Source organism: Arvicanthis niloticus, chromosome 24 (assembly GCF_011762505.2).
Source record: "Arvicanthis niloticus isolate mArvNil1 chromosome 24, mArvNil1.pat.X, whole genome shotgun sequence".
Classification (NCBI taxonomy): domain Eukaryota; kingdom Metazoa; phylum Chordata; class Mammalia; order Rodentia; family Muridae; genus Arvicanthis; species Arvicanthis niloticus.
Genome location: NC_133432.1, coordinates 29,152,981 through 29,172,046, shown reverse-complemented (window position 1 = coordinate 29,172,046; position 19,066 = coordinate 29,152,981). Strand labels below are relative to the sequence as shown.

Here is a 19,066-nt window from a genome sequence, read left to right as displayed (position 1 = left end):
AGCAACTTCGTATTGCTGTTCATCATTGAAGGAAGTCAGGGCAGGAACTCAAACAGGGCAGGAGCTTGGAGGCAAGAGCTGATGCACAGGGGTGCTGCTTACTGGCTTGCTTCCCATGGCTTGCTCAGCCTGCTTTCTTATAGAACCCAGGAACACCCATGATGGGTTCTTATAGAGCTCTCCCCCATCAATCATTAATTAAGAAAATGCCTGAGGTCTTAAGGAGGCATTTTCTCAATTAAGGCTCCTTCCTTTCAAATAACTCTAGATTGTGTATCAAGTTGACATAAGACTAGCCAGCATAGAAACCAAGCTTTATTTCAGAAGGAAACTTGTCCCTAGGAGTCCAGAGCAGGATGTATGACATTGTGTCCTCCACAACTAATTGGAGTTCTGGACAAGGCTGCACATTCTGTTGGTGGGCACATTCTGGTGGTGATACCACCCTCCCTGGGTTACTGCCTTGACCTGTATTTGATAATTTTCCTGTTTGACAACGGCATTAAACAGAAGATTTTATTTTTATATAGTACTTTATTAAAAGTGTATACAAACATAGAATAACCTGTATATTAAAATAATTTTCTTTTTACAGGAAGGACGATAAAGACTATGCTTTAAAACAAATAGAAGGAACTGGAATTTCTATGTCGGCATGCAGAGAGATAGCAGTAAGTGAAACTCTTGTTATTACCACATCAACTGATATAGGAGTGTCAACTGTGTAGGTCTTTGCTGTATTTGCCATCATATGACTTGAAAGCCGATAAATATTTTTCATTATAAATATTTCCAGAAAATGCACTTTTTAAAAAAGGAAAAGTGAAGATAGCTTGAAGTTCTTGCAGAGTATACATTTATTTCTTTGGGGTAAATATCACTAATTCTTAGAGCTCCCGTTGTCATTTCATTCTTGTCATTATCAGTTACTATATAACGGTAACAGTTCTGTATGGCTGGAATTAGTGTCTTTGTGTATGCCAGTTAATAAATGAGATCTGTTTGATTATCACCATGTTTGTTCATTTCCTTTTGAAGCTCAGCTTTCTATATTGTAACTAGAATCTCTTTACTCCAAAGGAAGTATTCTCATGTTAATACATTGTTAGTAATTATGTATAAATTAAACATTGTATCCTTAAGATTGACTTGAGTTTTTACTTTTATAAAACTAAGGCTCTGAGCTGTTGAGATATCTCTGTAGCTAAAGATGCTAGCTGCCGAGTGGCATGGCCTGAGTTCAGTCCCCAAACCTGTGCGGTAGAATGAGAGGACCAACTTCCACTAGTGTCCTCTAACCTTTACACACACAATTAAAAAAAAAGTGGTTCACATTTATGTTTCCTGACTCTATAATCAGATCTTCATGGGTGTGTATCACAGTCTCTGTCTGTGTTACTGCTTTTCTTGTTATTCTTGTCTATATGTAAATATGGCTTCTGTAATCTAGAAATATTAATTTAAATAATCACATTCATTTATCATATTCACGCTAATGTGCCTTCAAAGGACAGCCATTTGTTGACTGGACATTAAAGTAGAAAAAATGAAGATTCACTAATTTGGGTCTCTGTGTTTGAATATTTTTACACTACTGGTAGAAGAGACTCATGAATCTTAACAGATTAGTAAGCCCAGTGTCATGATAGAGATATATTTGAAAGGAAAGAATGCTTGCTTGTTGGGTAGAGAGTTGGCAAGAGATGGAAGACATGTAAGAACCGCCTCCATGGTGTCTTCAGCCAGAGGACCCAGCCATTTAGTTTTCTTCAGCAGCCCAGAGCAATGGCAATGGCCTGGGGTATTTTGGATGGGCTGCCACATCTGGACTGGGAAGAAGCCACTCAATAGGCCTTGCTTCATTAGATTTAGTTTTAAGAATTACACACACACACACACACACACACACACACATTCATGAATAGTATTTTATTACAGATGACAATCTAATTTGTACACAATTATATAGTTTAAGAAATACATCTGAATGTCATGAGCACAACATTTTAAATGAGACATTGAAATGTACCTTAGTAAACCCAGAAATTGGTTTGGGACTATTTAATTTGACCTTATTGCCTATCCAGAGTCCAAAGGTTGTGAGCACATGGTAATAACTTTTAATTATACTCTTTAATAAAACTAAAAACTAGAGGTTTCTATATGGCTTTTTAAATAACATTCTCACTTTTGGTTAATTTTTCCCTCTATGTCCTGCTGCTGTGGATGGCAATAGATGATGGTGCAGACCAGCCAAAAGGGCTTTTTCCAAAATCATACAGATGCCACATCCCTATGGAGCACAAAGGGGCCCCCAAGTAACGACCAACCCCTGGGATACCTCAGCAAGCCAGCAAGAGACCTAGAAATGGCAGAGACTATGTACAAGCTCTAGGCACCAAACAAGCCTTTGCCTAGCTAGTGCCTAACTGTGGAAGGACAGAGGCACGTTAAGCTAACTTTGACTCACAGGGCAGAGGCAAGTGTCTCTCTCCATAAGTGAACTTCATACTGATGTGGCTCTGAGAACCTCTGAGAGAACAAGACAGGTGAAATGGACAGGGAACGGTGGAGGAATGAGAGGGAGACCAAAACAGATCTCCCGCCAGCTCAAGGGCAGTTACCAGCTGACAGTAGTAAAGCATCTGGATCCCTTTGTTTCCCTAATTGTGTTAAGCCACTTGATTCAATGGTAGCTTCTAAGCTTCCATTTCCATGTGAAATGCATTTCAGTTAACTAGCCTTCACACTCTTGAGATCAGATTTTTATACATCAAAGATGGTTCATCAAATTCTATTCTACACATACAGGTCAGTCTTAAACTAAAATTCATTAAACCTTGCTTTTTGATGTTAGAAGTCAGGCTACTTATGACTGTTGGTGGGATCAAAGTGACTGGAAGGGACAAGGGCAGCTTTTAGAGTGCTGGTAATGTTTTGGGTCTTTTTTGCTCTGGTTTTGGTCCCAAGGGAACCAAATGTGAAATTTTATTGGATTTGGCATTTGTGTTTTTTTTTTTTTTTAAATATGCGTTCCATGTCACAAGCATGGTCAGTCAGAGGACAGCTTGTAGGAATGGTTTCTTTCCTCCCGTGTGGGACCCAGGGATCAAAATCAGGTTGGCAATAAGTGCCTTTAACCTACTGAACTATCTTATGGTTGTACATTTATTATTTTTTATTATTTTTTAAAAATACACTTGCAATTAAATAAAAACAGTACATTACAATGAACCAGATCCACAGTCTGTGCAACTTAGTGAACTGATAATAGCTACAGAATGCTTTTGTAGATACACTTGGTTGAATGTTGGATAGAGGATGCTCTCCTTTACAGATGTCTCAGTAACTATGAACGCATCTGCATACAAAGACATAGCCAAGTGTCTGGTCAGCCTGCCTGTCGCGCCGCTCCACGTGTTAACTTGGGCAGGGTGTTTAGTGTGATGCAGTGCATTTGCAACTTTCCCTTTTATGGCTGTTTTCTCTATTTGGGTAAAGAAATCATCAGTTCACATATTCAAGAACTGTAAGTATAGGTCTGTTTCTAGACTGTATCTGCACCTCTGACGTTTCTAGTCCGCCACTGATACCAGATTTATAGACTCGGTGTCATGTAGGATAAAGCTACTAGCTTTACTTCTTGTTGAGATTATTTGGGCTATTTAAGGTCCTTTGTAGTTCTGTGTGGGGTAGGTTATATGTTTAGCTAGTCAGTTTTAATTTCTTTTTTTAAAATAATTTTTATTTGATAATTTGTTTACATTTCAGATGCCATCCCGTTTCCCCTCCCTAGAAAACCCCTATCCCATCCTCCCTTCTCCTTTTTGCTTTTATACAATTTTTTTATTGTTAATCAAAGGCTTTATATGTTTGGTAATGCTCAATAACGAGATGCCCATACAATCAAAAGTGTAACCCAATACCCAACCTAGATATACCAACTATCTTTGACTGGCGGAGACACGAAAACATCTGCCTCCATGCCCCCGCCCCCATCACCTAGCTCCTCCTCGCCTTCTCCTCCTCTCCATATTCTTACCACCTTAGCTCCTCCTACATATCATCCTTCCTGTTAAAATAAAACTTTTCTCTCAATACAATTAGAGCATAACTATACCAATTTGTGTCGGTAAGGTACAAGATAGACCTAATATCCAGTCCATCATTTTGTTGACTAAACAGAACCTCTGTCATCCCTCCTAACTAAAAGACTTAATTCTGAACTTGGCTTTTATTCTTGGCTTTAGAATGAATGTCAGCTGAAAACTATCCTCGCAAATCTTTTCTCTCAAAGTAAATAGCCGGGATTGGCAATGAGACTATAAGTTTTCAACCCCATCAGAAATCCAGAATGACTGAGTTAACTGAAATTATGGGAAGCACAAAGCATGGCTTCTAAAACTTAGCCAAATTATAGAGACCGCTGAACACCTGGACAGTCCCCATAGTACAAAACGTTGGAGCATCTGATCTTCAGCCTTCTGGCTCAGGATCATCTGGCAGACCTAGTGATGCAGAATTATTAAGGGCTGATTACTCTGTCTAGGCAGATATAATCAGTTGACTATTCTGCAAGTGTGTCCTTTTCTGGACAGTAAGTTGTCTGTAGATGAAAAAAGGCAATTCTTGCCTAGTGTCTGTCTCACCACAACTGGATTAGCTCCAAAGATGCTCAATTTCTACTTAGAATCCAAGACAGGAAGCTGTCAGGAACAGACAGGTCTCTAATCAGAATGAACATTACTACAGAAATGTTTGTAATGTCAATTCTGTGGACTTCTGATGTTTTGAAAACCAACTATCCATGTAAGGCAATCTGGACTGTTGTCTGTTAACTGCTCTCAGCTATTTCTAAATAAAATATAGAAAACACCCTAACAATAAACTCAGAGCTATGAATTTGCTATATAGGCCCTTCACTCACAGGCTAACCATCTCAAATCAGTTAGAAAAGTTAAAGAAGGACTGGATCTAAGCCTTGTATTCCTAAATGTGTTATATAGGCACAATGCCTATGAGAGTAACAATATTCATCTCACTTTTATATTAATAAGCTCATACCAATGAAAACCTTAAATTTGAAATCAAAGTAAATTTTGTACCATTTAAGAAATTACAACTTCATCTTAATAACAGTTATACATATTTCTACGAATAGGTTATGGCTGTGCAATAAATCCTAGCTAATCCTCCCATATCCAACCAAACCACTACTTTCCCTAGAAAGACAGCCCAATATTAACCACCTCAGTCCCCAAGCCCAGGGAATAGGGGTGACAACTCTTCATTAACTTCTTTCAAACTGATTATGGGCGTTGAGATATTAGAAGAGGGTCAAGGGGAAGAGTAAATTGATAAGCCTCTGATACTGTGTCTTCACTGCATCCAGCTGGAATTCCAGGACATCAGAGGTTCGAGCAGGTCTCTCAGCTTGCTTGATGAGTAGATACACTGAAGCTGTGTATTCTGCAATATACAATTCTCAAAACAAATTTTAGTATCAAGATAATTTTTTGTTTGAATTCTGGAATCTAGTCTTCTGGCAGCCTGCCTCTGTCATATCTAATCCATATAATTCTGGGAATTTTTATGAGGGTGTGCTCCCACCATCCTCCCATTCCTGCCTCCCTGCTCTCGAATTCCCCAACACTAGGGAATCCAAACTTTCAGGCACCAAGGCCGTCTGATGGCTGACAAGGCCACCCTCAACTACCTATACAGGTGGAGCCATGAGTCTCTCCCTTTGTGTTCTCGGGCTGGATATTTTAGAATGGCTACTCTAGCTTGTTTCTTAGGACCATTTTCTTGAAAAATTGTTTTCCAGCCTTTTACTCTAAGGTAGAGTCTGTCTTTGCACTGAGGTGGGTTTCTGTATGCAGCAAAATCCTGGGTCCTGTTTATGTATCCAGTCCATTAGCCTATGTCTTTTAATTGGGGAATTGAGTCCATTGATGTTAAGAGATATTAAGGAACAGTGATAGTTGCTTCCTGTTATTTTTGTTATTAGAGGTGGAATTATCTTTATATGGCTATCTTCTTTTGGATTTGTTGGAAGAGGGTTACTTTCTTGCTCTTTCTAGGGTATAATTTCCCTCCTTGTATTGGAGTTTTCTCTTGTTATCCTTTGTAATACAGGGTTTGTGGAAAGTTATTCTGTAAATTTGGTTTTGTTGTGGAATATCTTGGCTTCTCCATCTATGGTAATTGAGAGTTTTGCTGGGTATAGTAGCCTGGGCTGGCATTTGTGTTCTCTTAGGATCTGTATGACATCTGTCCAGCATCTTCTAGCTTTTATAGTATCTGGTGAGGAGTCTGGTGTAATTCTGATAGGTCTGCCTTTATGTGTTACTTGGCCTTTTTCCCTTACTGCATTTAATATTCTTTCTTTGTTTTGTGTACTTGGTGTTTTGATTATTATGTGGCGGGAGGTATTCCGTTTCTGGTCTAGTCTATTTGGTGTTCTATAGGCTTCTTGTATGTTTATGGGCATCTCCTTCTTTAGATTAGAGAAGTTTCCTTCTATAATTTTGTTGAAGATATTTATTGGCCCTTTAATTTGGGAATCTTCACTCTCATCTATACCTATTATCCTTAGGTTTTGCCTTCTCATTTTGTCCTGGATTTTCTGGATGTTTTGTGTTAAGAACTTTTTGCATTTTACATTTTCTTTGACAGTTGTGTCAATATTTTCTATGGTATCTTCTGCACCTGAGATTCTCTCTTCTATCTCTTGTATTCTATTGGTGATGCTTGCATCTGTGACTCCTGATTTCTTTCCTAGGTTTTCTATCTCCAGGGTAGTCTCCCTTTGTGATTTATTTTTTCTACTTCCATTTTTATGTCCTGGATTGTTTTGTTCAATTCCTTCACCTGTTTGGTTATGTTCTCTTGTAATTCTTTAAGGGATTTTTGTGTTTCCTCTTTAAGGGCTTCTACCTGTTTACCTGTGTTCTTCTTAAATTCTTTGAGAGTGTTATTTATGTCCTTCTTAAAGTCCTCTATCATCATCATTAGAAGGGATTTTAAGTCTGAATCTTGCTTTCCTAGTGATATGGGGAATTCAGAACTTTCTTGTGTGGGAAAACTAGGTTCTAATGATGCCAAGTACCCTGTGTTGCTGATGCTTATGTTCTTGCGATTGCCTTTCACCATCTGGATCTCCTTAGTGCTACCTGCCCCGTCTCTGACTGGAGCCTGTCTTTCCTATTATTTTGGTTTTATCAGAACTGTGTGGGGTGGGTGTTACTACTGGGGTAAGAGCTGGGGCCCAAGATCTGCTCAGTGCTCAGGTGCAGACAGGAAGGAATCAGTGCTCCAGGCCAAGAGTGACTTTCTGGGTCCTAGTGGGTCCCAGTTACTCCCTGTTTGGGGCGGGTGTTGCTGTCTTTTTACCTAAGATACTGCCTGGGTTAGAGCTTCTGGGAGGCCCGCTTCCTCTGGGTTCTGTGAGATTGGGAGCAGAGGTGCTGCCCGGGATCTGCTTAGTGCATGGGCCCAGACCGGAAAGCCAATTTTAATTTCTAAAGAGTGCCTTCTAGAATTATGACTTGGATCAATAAATCATAAATAGAGAAAATTTGTATCATTGTGACTGTAAAGTTAATGGAAAGGCATACTTTTTATTTTATAAGATTTTTTTCAATATTTTATTTTTACAGACATTAGTGTAAAGACTGCATTATCTCTGTTAATTTTATCCTTCAAAAATGAGTTTTAAGCCGGGTGGTGGTGGCACACGCCTTTAATCCCAGCACTTGGGAGGCAGAGGCAGGTGGATTTCTGAGTTTGAGGCCAGCCTGGTCTACAGAGTGAGTTCCAGGACAGCTAGGACTACACAGAGAAACCCTGTCTCGAAAAACCAAAAAAAAAAAAAAAAAAAAAAAGAGTTTTAAGAACATAAAACATGCTTTTATATTGAAATGAAATTATTTTAAATGTCAACTTTCAGGGATTTTTCCTGCTATATTGTAAAATAGAATTACTTTTCTTCATTATATTTCTCAGTTCTGAGGTGGTTTTGGTGGTTCCTTCAAGCTTTCTAGTAGGGCAGTTGTACTTTCTTCCATCTTTATACTTTGGTTTTCCTTTTCCTGTCCTGAAGCACAGGCTAGACTAAGGCACAGCACTGGGTGAGGGTGCTTACATTTGGTGTGATATTAGCTCTGGACTTTATATGGCTGCCATCAGTTAGCCTAGAAAGTTTAAAGTTTCTTTTAAAACAAGTTTTCAGAAGAATGTCTGATTGTCCTTCTGTTTCATCACATGTTTTCTTCTGTATATACTTACATGACCATATTGTTTTCCTTGGATAAATTGATAAATTTATTAGTGTAAGACTGTTCATCCAGTCCCCTGCTGCTTCTCACCAGTGCTGTCTGTTGAGTGTTTATTTATTCCACTCCTCTTACCTCCTTTCATCTACTTTGGGCTTGTGTTTCTCCATTTTACTAAATGGAGCCTTGGTTCATTGGCTTGTAAACTATTCTTTCCTACTACAAGTATTTAAAATTATAACTCCCTCCAACCTGTGCTTTACTTTTCATGCCACAAGTTTTGTGATTTTTTTTTTATTATTATAGTACAAAGTATTTTCAGTTTTCTTTCTTTGTATCCATTAGTTATTTAGAAATCAGTTGCTTTATAAATGTATGAGGAGGCTTTTCTGGATACGATATCATTGTTGGTTATTATTTATCTTCATTGTGAGAAAAAAAGACTGTTTAGAGGTACCTACTGAAATACTTATTGGTGAAATGGTCTAATATCTGGAATTTGATTCAGAATAAGTCAAGAGGTGGAGAGAGGAATGAACTGGAATGTACATACAGTGACTGAATGTGACAGGCTTGACTCAGGGATGCCATGGAACAAATGGGAAGGAAGGGAAGGATCCCTTCTTTGCTGGCCCTGACTCCTGCTTTCCTTAAAACCCTTCAGTACCTCTCTGACACCTCCTGTTATTAACTTGCTCACACTCAGTTTGGTTCTTTAATAGTATTTATTACAAATAAAAATCTTAGGATTTCTGTCGTTCATTGTGATCTCTTATCTCCACCCCTACCCCTGCCCCCCAGCAGGCTAGACTGTGACACACATCAGCATGGCCTAGATTTCGTGCAGTCATTCTTCAGGAAACATTTATAAAAGTGGAGGAGAACCTTGGGGGATTCTTCAAAGCCAGGACATCACAATGCTCTCATTTTGCTGTTTGTCACATTCCTCTCCAAAGTTTTCTGTGGTCTGGAATCCCTTTAGTTTAGGGTTCTGGCCAACTGTGCAGTGGATATGAGCTGCCCATATATCAGAGAGTGTGTGATAGATGGTGTGGGGCCATGGGTAGTCGCTTTCACAACACTCTTCTCCAACTTCAGCATCTGTTTTTCTCTAAGACATTGGAAAAGATTGAAGTTGAAAAAAGATTCTTCAGTTTAATTTATGGAAATAATTTTGCCCCAATTAAGGTTCAGTTTAATGCTTAAGGTTCAGTTTTATGCTTAAGGTATATGTTTAGAACTTGTTTTTTGCTTTTAGGAGTTGTTAATGTTAGAATACAGTGTCAGAGTTGGGGAGATAGTTTAGTTGGTAAAATACTTGCCTACCAGTCATGAAGACGTTTGTTCAGCTCTTAGGATCCAAGGAGAAGTGGCTGCCATTGCAGTAGCAGGGCATGCTTGTAATCCCTCAGGAAGTAGACAAGAGGCTCCCTGGGTCTGGTCAGCTGTCCAGCCTAGCATAATTGGTTAGCAGCAAGCCCATGAGAGACCATGTCTCAAAGGGAGGTGAAGTGGGCAGCATAACTGAGGATGACCCTACACACACATGCACCCCACAAATTTATAATTCTTTAAGAAAACATTGTCATTTTGAAACATAAGTAGCTTTCTACCTAGTTTCTTCCTCATTTCTGAGTGGCATATATTTACATGGTATGTTTTTAAATATTATTATGTTTTTTTATTTTATTTTTTGTACAACTTTAAAGTATGATAATTGTGGTAAATCAGGTTTATGGTGAATAATATATTTGAAGTAGATATATATTCATAAAATTTAAAAAATTTTCCCCACTGGTAAAATTAGAAAAACAAGTGGTTTCTGTGAATAAAGTTGGTACGGCTGCATTTATACCTTTTGTTTTGTGAAGATTAACCAGTTCTTTAAAAATTAAAAAAAAAAAAAAAAGTTTTATTAAAGGCCAGTTTAATTCCTGGGATCCACCTGTCTGCACTGACCAGCTCTGGCAATACAAATGTGCACTGTCATGTCTGTCTTAATAAATGTGTTTTTGATGATAGTGTTTTTAAGTTAGGACAACTTTATCAGAATGTAAATCTATTGTGGACTGAGGAATGTCTCAGTATACAGTGGAATACTCTTACCTATTAAAAAGGGAAAAACACAAACCAAAACCCCTGCTACATGCTACAACATGGGTGGACTTGAAGATAGTACTGAGTGAATGAGCCAGACATAAAAGGATAAATGTGAGGCTGGGTAGATAAAAAGCTTTCAAGGTTCTGTTTGATCCCTGGAACCTACAAAAAAGCTAGGCATGGCTGTACACGCTGGTGTTTATAATCCCAGTACAGAGGAGGGAGGGGTGGGTGGGTTCCTGGGGCTCAACAGCCAGCCTGGCAGATGTGGTAAATTCCAGGCCGAGAGCTCCTGTCTCAGGAAGGGAGAGAGGTAAGGAGGGAAGGGTGGGCTGGGGAGACGTTCAGTGGTTAAGTCCTCCATGCTCTTCTGGAGGACCTGAGTTTGATCACCAGCACCCACACACATCAGGTGATTTCTAACTCCAGCTCCAGGGGATCCAGCTCCCGCTTCTTACACATGGAGCAGATACACATGTATATACATAAAAGGCAACTAGTCACATGGATGGCACCGCAGGAGTGATACTAAAGTTGCCCTTCCTCCTACCAGCTCCTCAGTACTGGGATTACAGGTACATGCCTGTTGACACGCATGAGGAAGATGAGGTGTTATGAGAACCCACCAATGCTAGGTGTCTACCATAGAAAATCCTAGGGATAGGTAGTAGAGTTTACCTAGAGCTAGGTCAGTGATAGCATTTTCTACTTGGAATGTTGAAAAATTTTAGATAGTAGTGATGGTTCTACAATGTTTATATTTAATACCACCAATTTAGATTTAAAAGTGGTTAAAATTGTAATTTTGATAAAAAGTTAAAACCAAGTTAAGCAACAAATTACAGATTTACTTGTTACCCTTTTTTTCAGTGTCTTTTTCCCTGCAGGTTTTTCTGTCATGAAGCACCTGTGTAGCAATCACACTGTGTGGGTGTTTATTGAATGCTTAATATCAGTAAGCATTGACTTGCATTGCCTTTAAGTTGCAGCTGGTCTGGGTGGATGGGTGGGTAGTGTCTGAGATGGAACCCTGCTTTGTTGCCCAAGCTAGCTCTGTGTGTGTGTAAGTATTATTTTTGTGTTAAATTTTGAATGGATCTCCTTTGTTTTGTAGTTACTTCGAGAGCTTAAGCACCCAAACGTCATCTCTCTTCTGAAGGTGTTTCTGTCTCATGCTGATCGGAAAGTATGGCTTCTCTTTGACTATGCTGAACATGACCTCTGGGTAAGGTGGACTGCTGGTAGACAGGCCTTTGTTTTCAGTCAGGCTTGAGAGTGACTAAACAGTTAGCTTCCACTGCACTAGACATCACCTTACAGAGTAACAGTTGGTGTATTGCCAACCTGGAGGCTTTTGCTTTGTTCAGTGGGTTATCTTACCAAAATGCTAGACAGCAGAAGTGTTTCAGAGTTTTGATTTTTTCAAATATGGGGGCACCTACTTAATGAGACATCTTGGAGACTGACCTTGTGTCTAAACTTGAAACTCAAGTGTATTTTAATTTCATATTTACCTTATACATACAGCCTGAAGGAAATTTCATACAGTGTTTATAATAATCTTGTAGGTGAAACAAAGTTTCACTCTGTGGAATCATGTTAGCTCTCAGAAAGTTCTGAAGTTTGAAGCATTTTGGTTTTCAGGCTAGAGAGATTCTGCCAGTATTTCTTTGATCCTGATGTTTTGACCTTTGTCCCAGATGGTAAAGAAGTAAGAGGACTATGAACAGTGGCAGAACATTCTTTCCTGATAGAGCTTTCATTTGGAAAAGTCACCTTTTCTGTTACAAGGTTTTAAAAGGACATTCTTTCCTTTATTCTGTAGTGTGAAGGAATGTAAAATGAAGTAGTACTTCAGGTCTAATCACTGTCCCTACCTTGTTCTGTGATGTTAGGAAGGTCTCCAAACAGTTCTGAAGCAGTTACATGTTGGGTGGCTAAGTGTGGGAAACTTATTAATCATTTCTTAGTTATTCACAACTGATATTAATGTAATATATTTCATTTTCATTAGAAATAATGTTTTACGATTTGACTTGGCATATTTTTGCATAGGATGAAACAATCACTGCTGCTGAGAGCCACACTACAAATGAGATCAGTGTAGAAGTAGACTGCAGCCGGGCAGTGGTGGCGCACGCCTTTAATCCCAGCACTTGGGAGGTAGAGGCAGGTAGATTTCTGAGTTCGAGGCCAGCCTGGTCTACAGAGTGAGTTCCAGGACAGCCAGGACTACACAGAGAAACCCTGTCTCGGGAAAAAAAAAGTAGACTGCAGTGTCCCTTGTGTGTTTGTGTTTAGGTTTGTCTGGCTTATGATATTTATACATGCAGAGCCAAATTGTATTTTTGAAGATTTCTCAAATGAGGGGTTACAGTTTACTGGTTTAGCCAGTATTATAAATGGCTCGTACTGTGTTGATAAGAGTGTAAATGAATCTTGTCTTAAATAGACAAAATAAAACTGTTGGCCTCCCTGTCACCTATGTCCATGCAGGTAACCTTGATTAAACTCAGTGGGCACACACACGGTACAGGGCGTGACAGCAGGAAGGGGTGTCTGAGGACAGAGAGCTAGCTGTATGACTTCCAACAGCGAGGGAATGATATGTAATGTTATGTATAAGCTATGTTATATACATGTATAAGTAATTTATAATTCTATCATTTTACTAATTTTACTGAAGGCAAATAAATATTCTTAACATTACTTTAAAAACAGGACAGTTCAATTCCCTAAAACTTAAAATTTTTTTCCTTAGAATTGGAGTATTATATGTGGGCTGGCTGACATAGGGCAGCAAAAGTTATAATTAAGAGTTGTTTTGAAATTCACGTGCACTGGTGAAATTTACAGCCTGTGTACTGTGTATTTGATTTATAGCCATGAAATATGAATAATATGCAGGCAAAAAATTCCCATCCTACAGGGTTTTACCTATTTTATTTTTAGTTTTAAAATACTGGGTTTTTAGAAAAATCACTATAATACTTAAAGTGTGACCTGAAGAAATGCACCTTCAATTATCTTACCTCCGCTCCCTGGTCTTTACTCTGGGAAGCTTGAAGCTTTTAGTTCCTTATGTTTGTTACATTTGGAGAGCCAGTGGGTTTTCTTCTTCCCGACACAGACTTGATTCTTACCACATTTTACGATATTCTAAATTATTAAATAATATCAGAGGTAAAAGATTGACAAGAAACTTAAAGTATCTCAATATAGACAGGTGCAAATCAATGAGTATGTTTGTCTTCTCACTCCAGACTTTTGCTGCGTTTTTTCCCTTGGGAAATGCAGCTCCATGCTTCCCAGCTCACTAGATATTCTTTTTCTGTGTTCTATTGAGTATAACATCAGGTAGAAAACCAAATGTCAGTCTGACTGTTAAGCATCACATTTCTACTCTCATTATGGTTTTTGTTTTTTTTGTTTTGTTTTGTTTTTTAACCACAAGAATTGCTTAATAATGAAGGCCTCTGTGTAGTGTGTGTTAGAGATAGAGTGTCTTGATGTCAGAGGCATAGCTGACCTGAGATTTTCCTGAAGTGTAAGGATGTTGAAACATTAGAAGGAAGAAACCATTTTGTGTACATTTATTTGCAAAGTGTTTAATTTATAAAGTTGTACTTTATTTCTCTCTGGTTGTCTAGTCATGTGTACAGAGAAAGCTTTTCAGGGTACCAGGCAGGCTCTTTCCTTATCTGAATTCGTTATGCTTCTAACTATCCATAGCCAGCTTGAACTGGCTGTCTACTTATTATCTGTTCCTTAGGTCTGTATGTTGGGTGTGCTTTACTGAAGCCTATCTCTCACTGTTCTTTATAACCTGTGGGCGTCAGAAATTGCTGCCACACCTGTGCTGTGTTTGCTGATCAGAAATTTGTTTTTCCCCTTTTTTAATGAATCTTATCAGAATGGTTCTGTTCTTGGAAATTCCTGCCAGATTAAACAGGTCCATAGTACCCCAGATGTAATTAACTTTATTTATATTTTAAAATGAGGAGCACCCTAGTTCCTGCTCTTCTGCCTTTCATTTTTTGAGATGTCATCACATCCCTTAAAAATGGAGCCTTACCCTTGGTTCTTAGAACATGCTTACTGCATGTTGCTCATTCTGCTATGTTGTGCTACTGTCAGTGTCCTCAGTGGTCTCAGCACTGCCTTTTCTGTTAAGATAATATTCAAATTGCCTTTCTCTCTTTGTAAAGCTTCTTATGGTATTTTCTTCCTTTCAGCATATCATTAAGTTTCACAGAGCTTCGAAAGCCAACAAGAAGCCAGTTCAGTTACCGCGGGGAATGGTGAAGTCACTGCTGTACCAGATCCTCGATGGGATTCACTATCTTCATGCCAACTGGGTGTTGCACAGGGATTTGGTGAGTGGATCCACAGCTGGGTTCAACCAGGAAATGGGCTTAGAGCAGGCACTTTTCCTGTTGTCTGTAGAAAATTGAGCCATAGGCAAGTAGGCCTACAGGTCTTTGGGTGGAGTGGGGTGTGAGTATGCCCAGTCTCCTGCGTGGACTGTCCTTGTGCCCTTGATAGGATGCACCCTGATGTGAGGGTGCACTTACAGTAGGTGGCGGTCTGCTAGCTCCTCTCGTGCTTTCTTCCCTGTTAGCTTAGACAGTGCTGTTTACTGGACTGACTTCTGGCTGTTTACACTAGACTAGACGGCCAGGGATCCTGAGAAGCCCTGGGTACTCGCTGTCTCCATTATTTCTTGCAGTGGAGTTAAAGTCACATTAGCTTTTGAATGGATGCTGGACGTCAGGTCCTCATGCGTGTGCAGCAGGACTTTATGCACCGAACTGTTTCCCAGCCCTTGTTTGCTTTAAAAAAAAAAAAAAAAAACCCAAAAAGTAATATATTATTATTAAGTCTTCATAGGTTTAAATTACTTGATTCCTATCTTTTTGCATAAGTAAATTGTGCTTTTTTACTTCTTTTCTTTGTAAAGGTGGTAACTGAAGTCAGCCTTAGAGCAGCACTTTTGTTTTAAACAATTATATGCACAGGATATTTCACCTCTGACCCGGTGTGTACATAAGAACAAACATAGACTGACGTGAAACCACAGGGCTGCTGTGCTGTGGTTCATTCAGTCTCTGGTCTTAGATGAATGATTCCAGTCAGCTTCTGTCTTCCTACGGCCTGAAGTAGTCCTGTCAAGAACACTGAACATGAGTCATTTTGTCCTGGCTTTTTCACCCCTACAGAGCCTTTAAGACCAGGAATAAAGAAATCACTTGAGTTCTTTTCCTTATGCAAACGTAATAGAATTGAAATATCATGCTTATAAACAGTGGGCTTACAGAACAAAAATAAGCTTCAGGTTTTTTTTATGAAGTTGAAGATAATTTCAGACCCCAAAAATAGTCTATTTAACAAAAACACTTGTGTTTTTTCTGTCTGATTTGTACTACCAGCTTTTATCATAGTTATAAGAGAATGACAGTCCCAGTGGATGGTTACTGTTCTCATAGAACCAGTTACACTAGAAGAGTTCTACATTTTGTTTAGTTTCTTTTTAAAATAGTTCTCTTCACTTAAAAAAATTAATGTTTATTTATCAAATTCAGACTGGCTTTCTTAATAAGTATTTAAGTTTTTCATGTGACTGCTTGCAATAGTATGGACTGAAAACAGTAACTAGCGGTTCACTTTCCCCTCTCTTTTGGTGAAGCTCCTACAAGATGTGGAAACACTCTGTGACTTGGGCAAGTGAAGAATAGGCTTTTTGGGGAAGGTTCTGGTAGGGCCATCTTAAGCAGGAAGGGTTTAGGAGGCCAGAGCACCTTAACACAAGCCAGTAAAAGTCCATTGTCTATAGAGGCTGCCCAAATAATAATAATGACGAAGACCAAAGATTCCTGGTGTTGCCATGGCACGCTAGCAATGCTGAGCCGTATTAGGGAAGCCCTCGGGAGTGAGGCACGTGCTCCTCTCCACTACCCCTCTAGATACGTCACACCTCCTCTCCCGGCCTCCTTCCTTGGAGTGGGATGTCTCTGATGTTCCCTGTTGGATGAGTAGTCAGTGCTGTTTTTAAGCATCCGTCCATCCTGTGTCTTAGAGCCATTGACTGCTTAGCATGGCAGGTTGCCTTCAGATTGGTCACTATTCAGGTGCCAACCTCTCAAACCTTGCTTTCTGAGTGAAAAATTCCATTTTTAAAAGTGTAAACACTTGTTGTCAGCTAAAAGTTAAATTTTGGATTTAATTTGGGTTCCATAATTTTTAAAGGTAGCTACATATGATGCTGATATGTGTGGTAATAAGATATTTAAGATATTTACTCTCAGACTGTTCAGAAGCTACACAACTTTTAGCTTCACATTCTCAAGCATTACATGCAGATGAAGCACTTACCAGAACAAATACAATGCATTATAGTCCCTGTGCCTTTGGAGTAAGGCTAGTAAGTGGTGCAGTGATGCCTGAAACTGTGCAGATTCCTAATGCTAGGACTTGGACCAATTGCTGGGTTGCCCGCACTCCACAGCAAACCACATGGTAAGGTGGATAACTGATAACACACACCCTGAAAACACCCTTTTGATAATAGCCGAGGACTTACTGAACTTTCTTTGAATTAAATCAGGATTATTATTACTAGAAATACTGGTGTGAACATGCCTGTGATCCCAGCACCCAAAAAGCAGAGGCAGGAAGATCATAATTTTGAAGCTATCCTGGCCATACTTGCTCTCAAAAACAAGAGTAGAAACATTCTTTTGTTGAGATGATAGATGTAAATACTGAGCCTTTACAACTAATCCTCCTGTTTGTTAAGCGAAGATTTATATTGTCATCATTAACCATCACATAGCCAAGGATGGTAGCTCAGACTTGTTTTTGTAGGAATTACACAGTCATTCTTGTGGAGCCCGTGTGGGTGATGTGAGGGCATTAGCGTGGGTGTGTTTTTTATTAGTTTCTTGTCATAGTATTAGGAGTTGGGGCCAGGGCCTTGTACATGCCAGAGTGCTCTAATACTAAGCTACGTGTTCACTCTGTGTAAGTGTTCCCAGAAAAATGGTCTGATAGGAAGAAAGCACAGAGAGTATTTATGTTGTGAAGTAATTTACAAACCTAAACCAACCTTTTCATATTAGAAAAGTAAAGTCCCCAGTCACAATGAAGTAGAGAGATTAAAACAAAGGTGCCTGGGCTTGTGCCCTGCCTCTCCCTGTGCTGGTCTCTTCTCTTTTCTGCTCCCTACTTCTTGGCAGTGAGAATGTTTGTAGTAATTACAATCTAGGCTCTGCTGCTCCTGTCTTTGTTAGGCTTTTCCAGAGCAGCAGAACACAGGGGTTGTTGGTATAGGGATATGGAGAAAGCAGTTTATTTTAGGAAGTTGGTTCATGCATTTTAGAAGCCTCGTTGTTCCAAATCTGCAGGGTATGCTGCAAGCCAGGAAAATTTAGAATACAAATTGGACACGGAAGCCCATCTGCTAGTTCATCCAATGTTGCTCACATCAGTCTTTTTCCTATTAGAGCTTCATTTGACTAAATGAATTCTCCCAGCAAAGAGGGATTAGCTGTGATGCAGTAGTTGGCAAGATTAATTTACAGAGAGAGAGATGTGTTGGCTTACAGTTTTGGAACTCCAGTTTATAATAGACGGGCCTTCTTGCTTTGGGACTCTGATTGGGTGTTAGGTGGAAGTGATGGAGAATGAGAGATGGAGGAAAGGAAGCAGAAGGGGATGAGCTGAGGCCATGGTCCCTAACCCACAAAGAGTGAGCTTCTAGTGCGCCATGACAAGGGTTTACCCCATGAACATTCTGCTGCCTCCCAGAAGTGGTTCCAAGTCTTTATTTAGTACATAGACCTTTTATAACTGTAGCAGGAGGGGAGTCTGTTTCACTCATGTTTGCTGATTTAAATGTTAATCTCATCCAAAAGCACATTCATAGGAATAATTAGAATAATGTTTGACTCACACACCAAGCTGCACTGGTAATCTTCCCATATAAACAAATTCCCAGAGGCACTAGCTGAAATAATTGGGATAAGTTATTCTGTCTTGTTACCTATAATCAGGAGTGTGGGGTCGAGATTTTCCACATGACTAACTGAAGAAGAGCTTTTGGGAACTTCTTTTGTAGATATCAATAAGGATGCTTAACCCTTTTGTATTTCTGATGGGCATGTAAAATGATGTAACTGTTGTGGAAATGAGTGACAGTTCCTCACACAGTTAAATATGGAGTTACCATGATGCAGCAATTCCACTTCTGCATATGTACCAGAGGAACTCAAGGAGGGGTCAGGAAGGTCTGAATGCCTTTTAAAAACTGTGTGTATGTGTGTGTGTGTGTGTGTCTGGTCTCACAGAGCTCAGCTTTTGTGTGTTCTGAGTTTGCAGGTGCTCATGGATGCCAAAGTTCAGCCTCAGGTCGTCATCAGGCCAGCTTCCACCTTGCTGTTTGAGTTGAGACAGGGTCTCTCACCAGCTTGGGGCTGGAACTAGCCCAGGGATCTGTCTGAGTTCACCTCAGAGTTGGAATTGTTATCACATACCACCACCATACTTGGCTTTTCATATGGGTTCTGTGGTTTGAACTCATGTCCTTAGAACTAAGCTATTTCCTCAGACCTGTAAATTCTTAACTATAGAACCATTATCCACAATAGCAAGGAGATAAAAGCAACATGAATGTCCATCAGTGGATAAGCGCA

General features: G+C 39.5%; 1 protein-coding gene across 3 annotated transcripts in view; it reads left to right on the top strand.

Annotated features, from left to right (window-relative positions):
• Cdk8 (cyclin dependent kinase 8) overlaps nucleotides 1-19,066 on the top strand; it is a 70,738-nt gene that overhangs the window by 25,067 nt on the left and 26,605 nt on the right. For all 3 annotated transcript variants that reach the window (XM_076923410.1, XM_076923409.1, XM_076923408.1), the window contains exons 2-4: nucleotides 596-671; nucleotides 11,491-11,601; nucleotides 14,612-14,752. In XM_076923410.1, coding sequence (XP_076779525.1) covers nucleotides 596-671; nucleotides 11,491-11,601; nucleotides 14,612-14,752 — 328 coding nt within the window. The remainder of the gene's footprint in view (nucleotides 1-595; nucleotides 672-11,490; nucleotides 11,602-14,611; nucleotides 14,753-19,066) is intronic.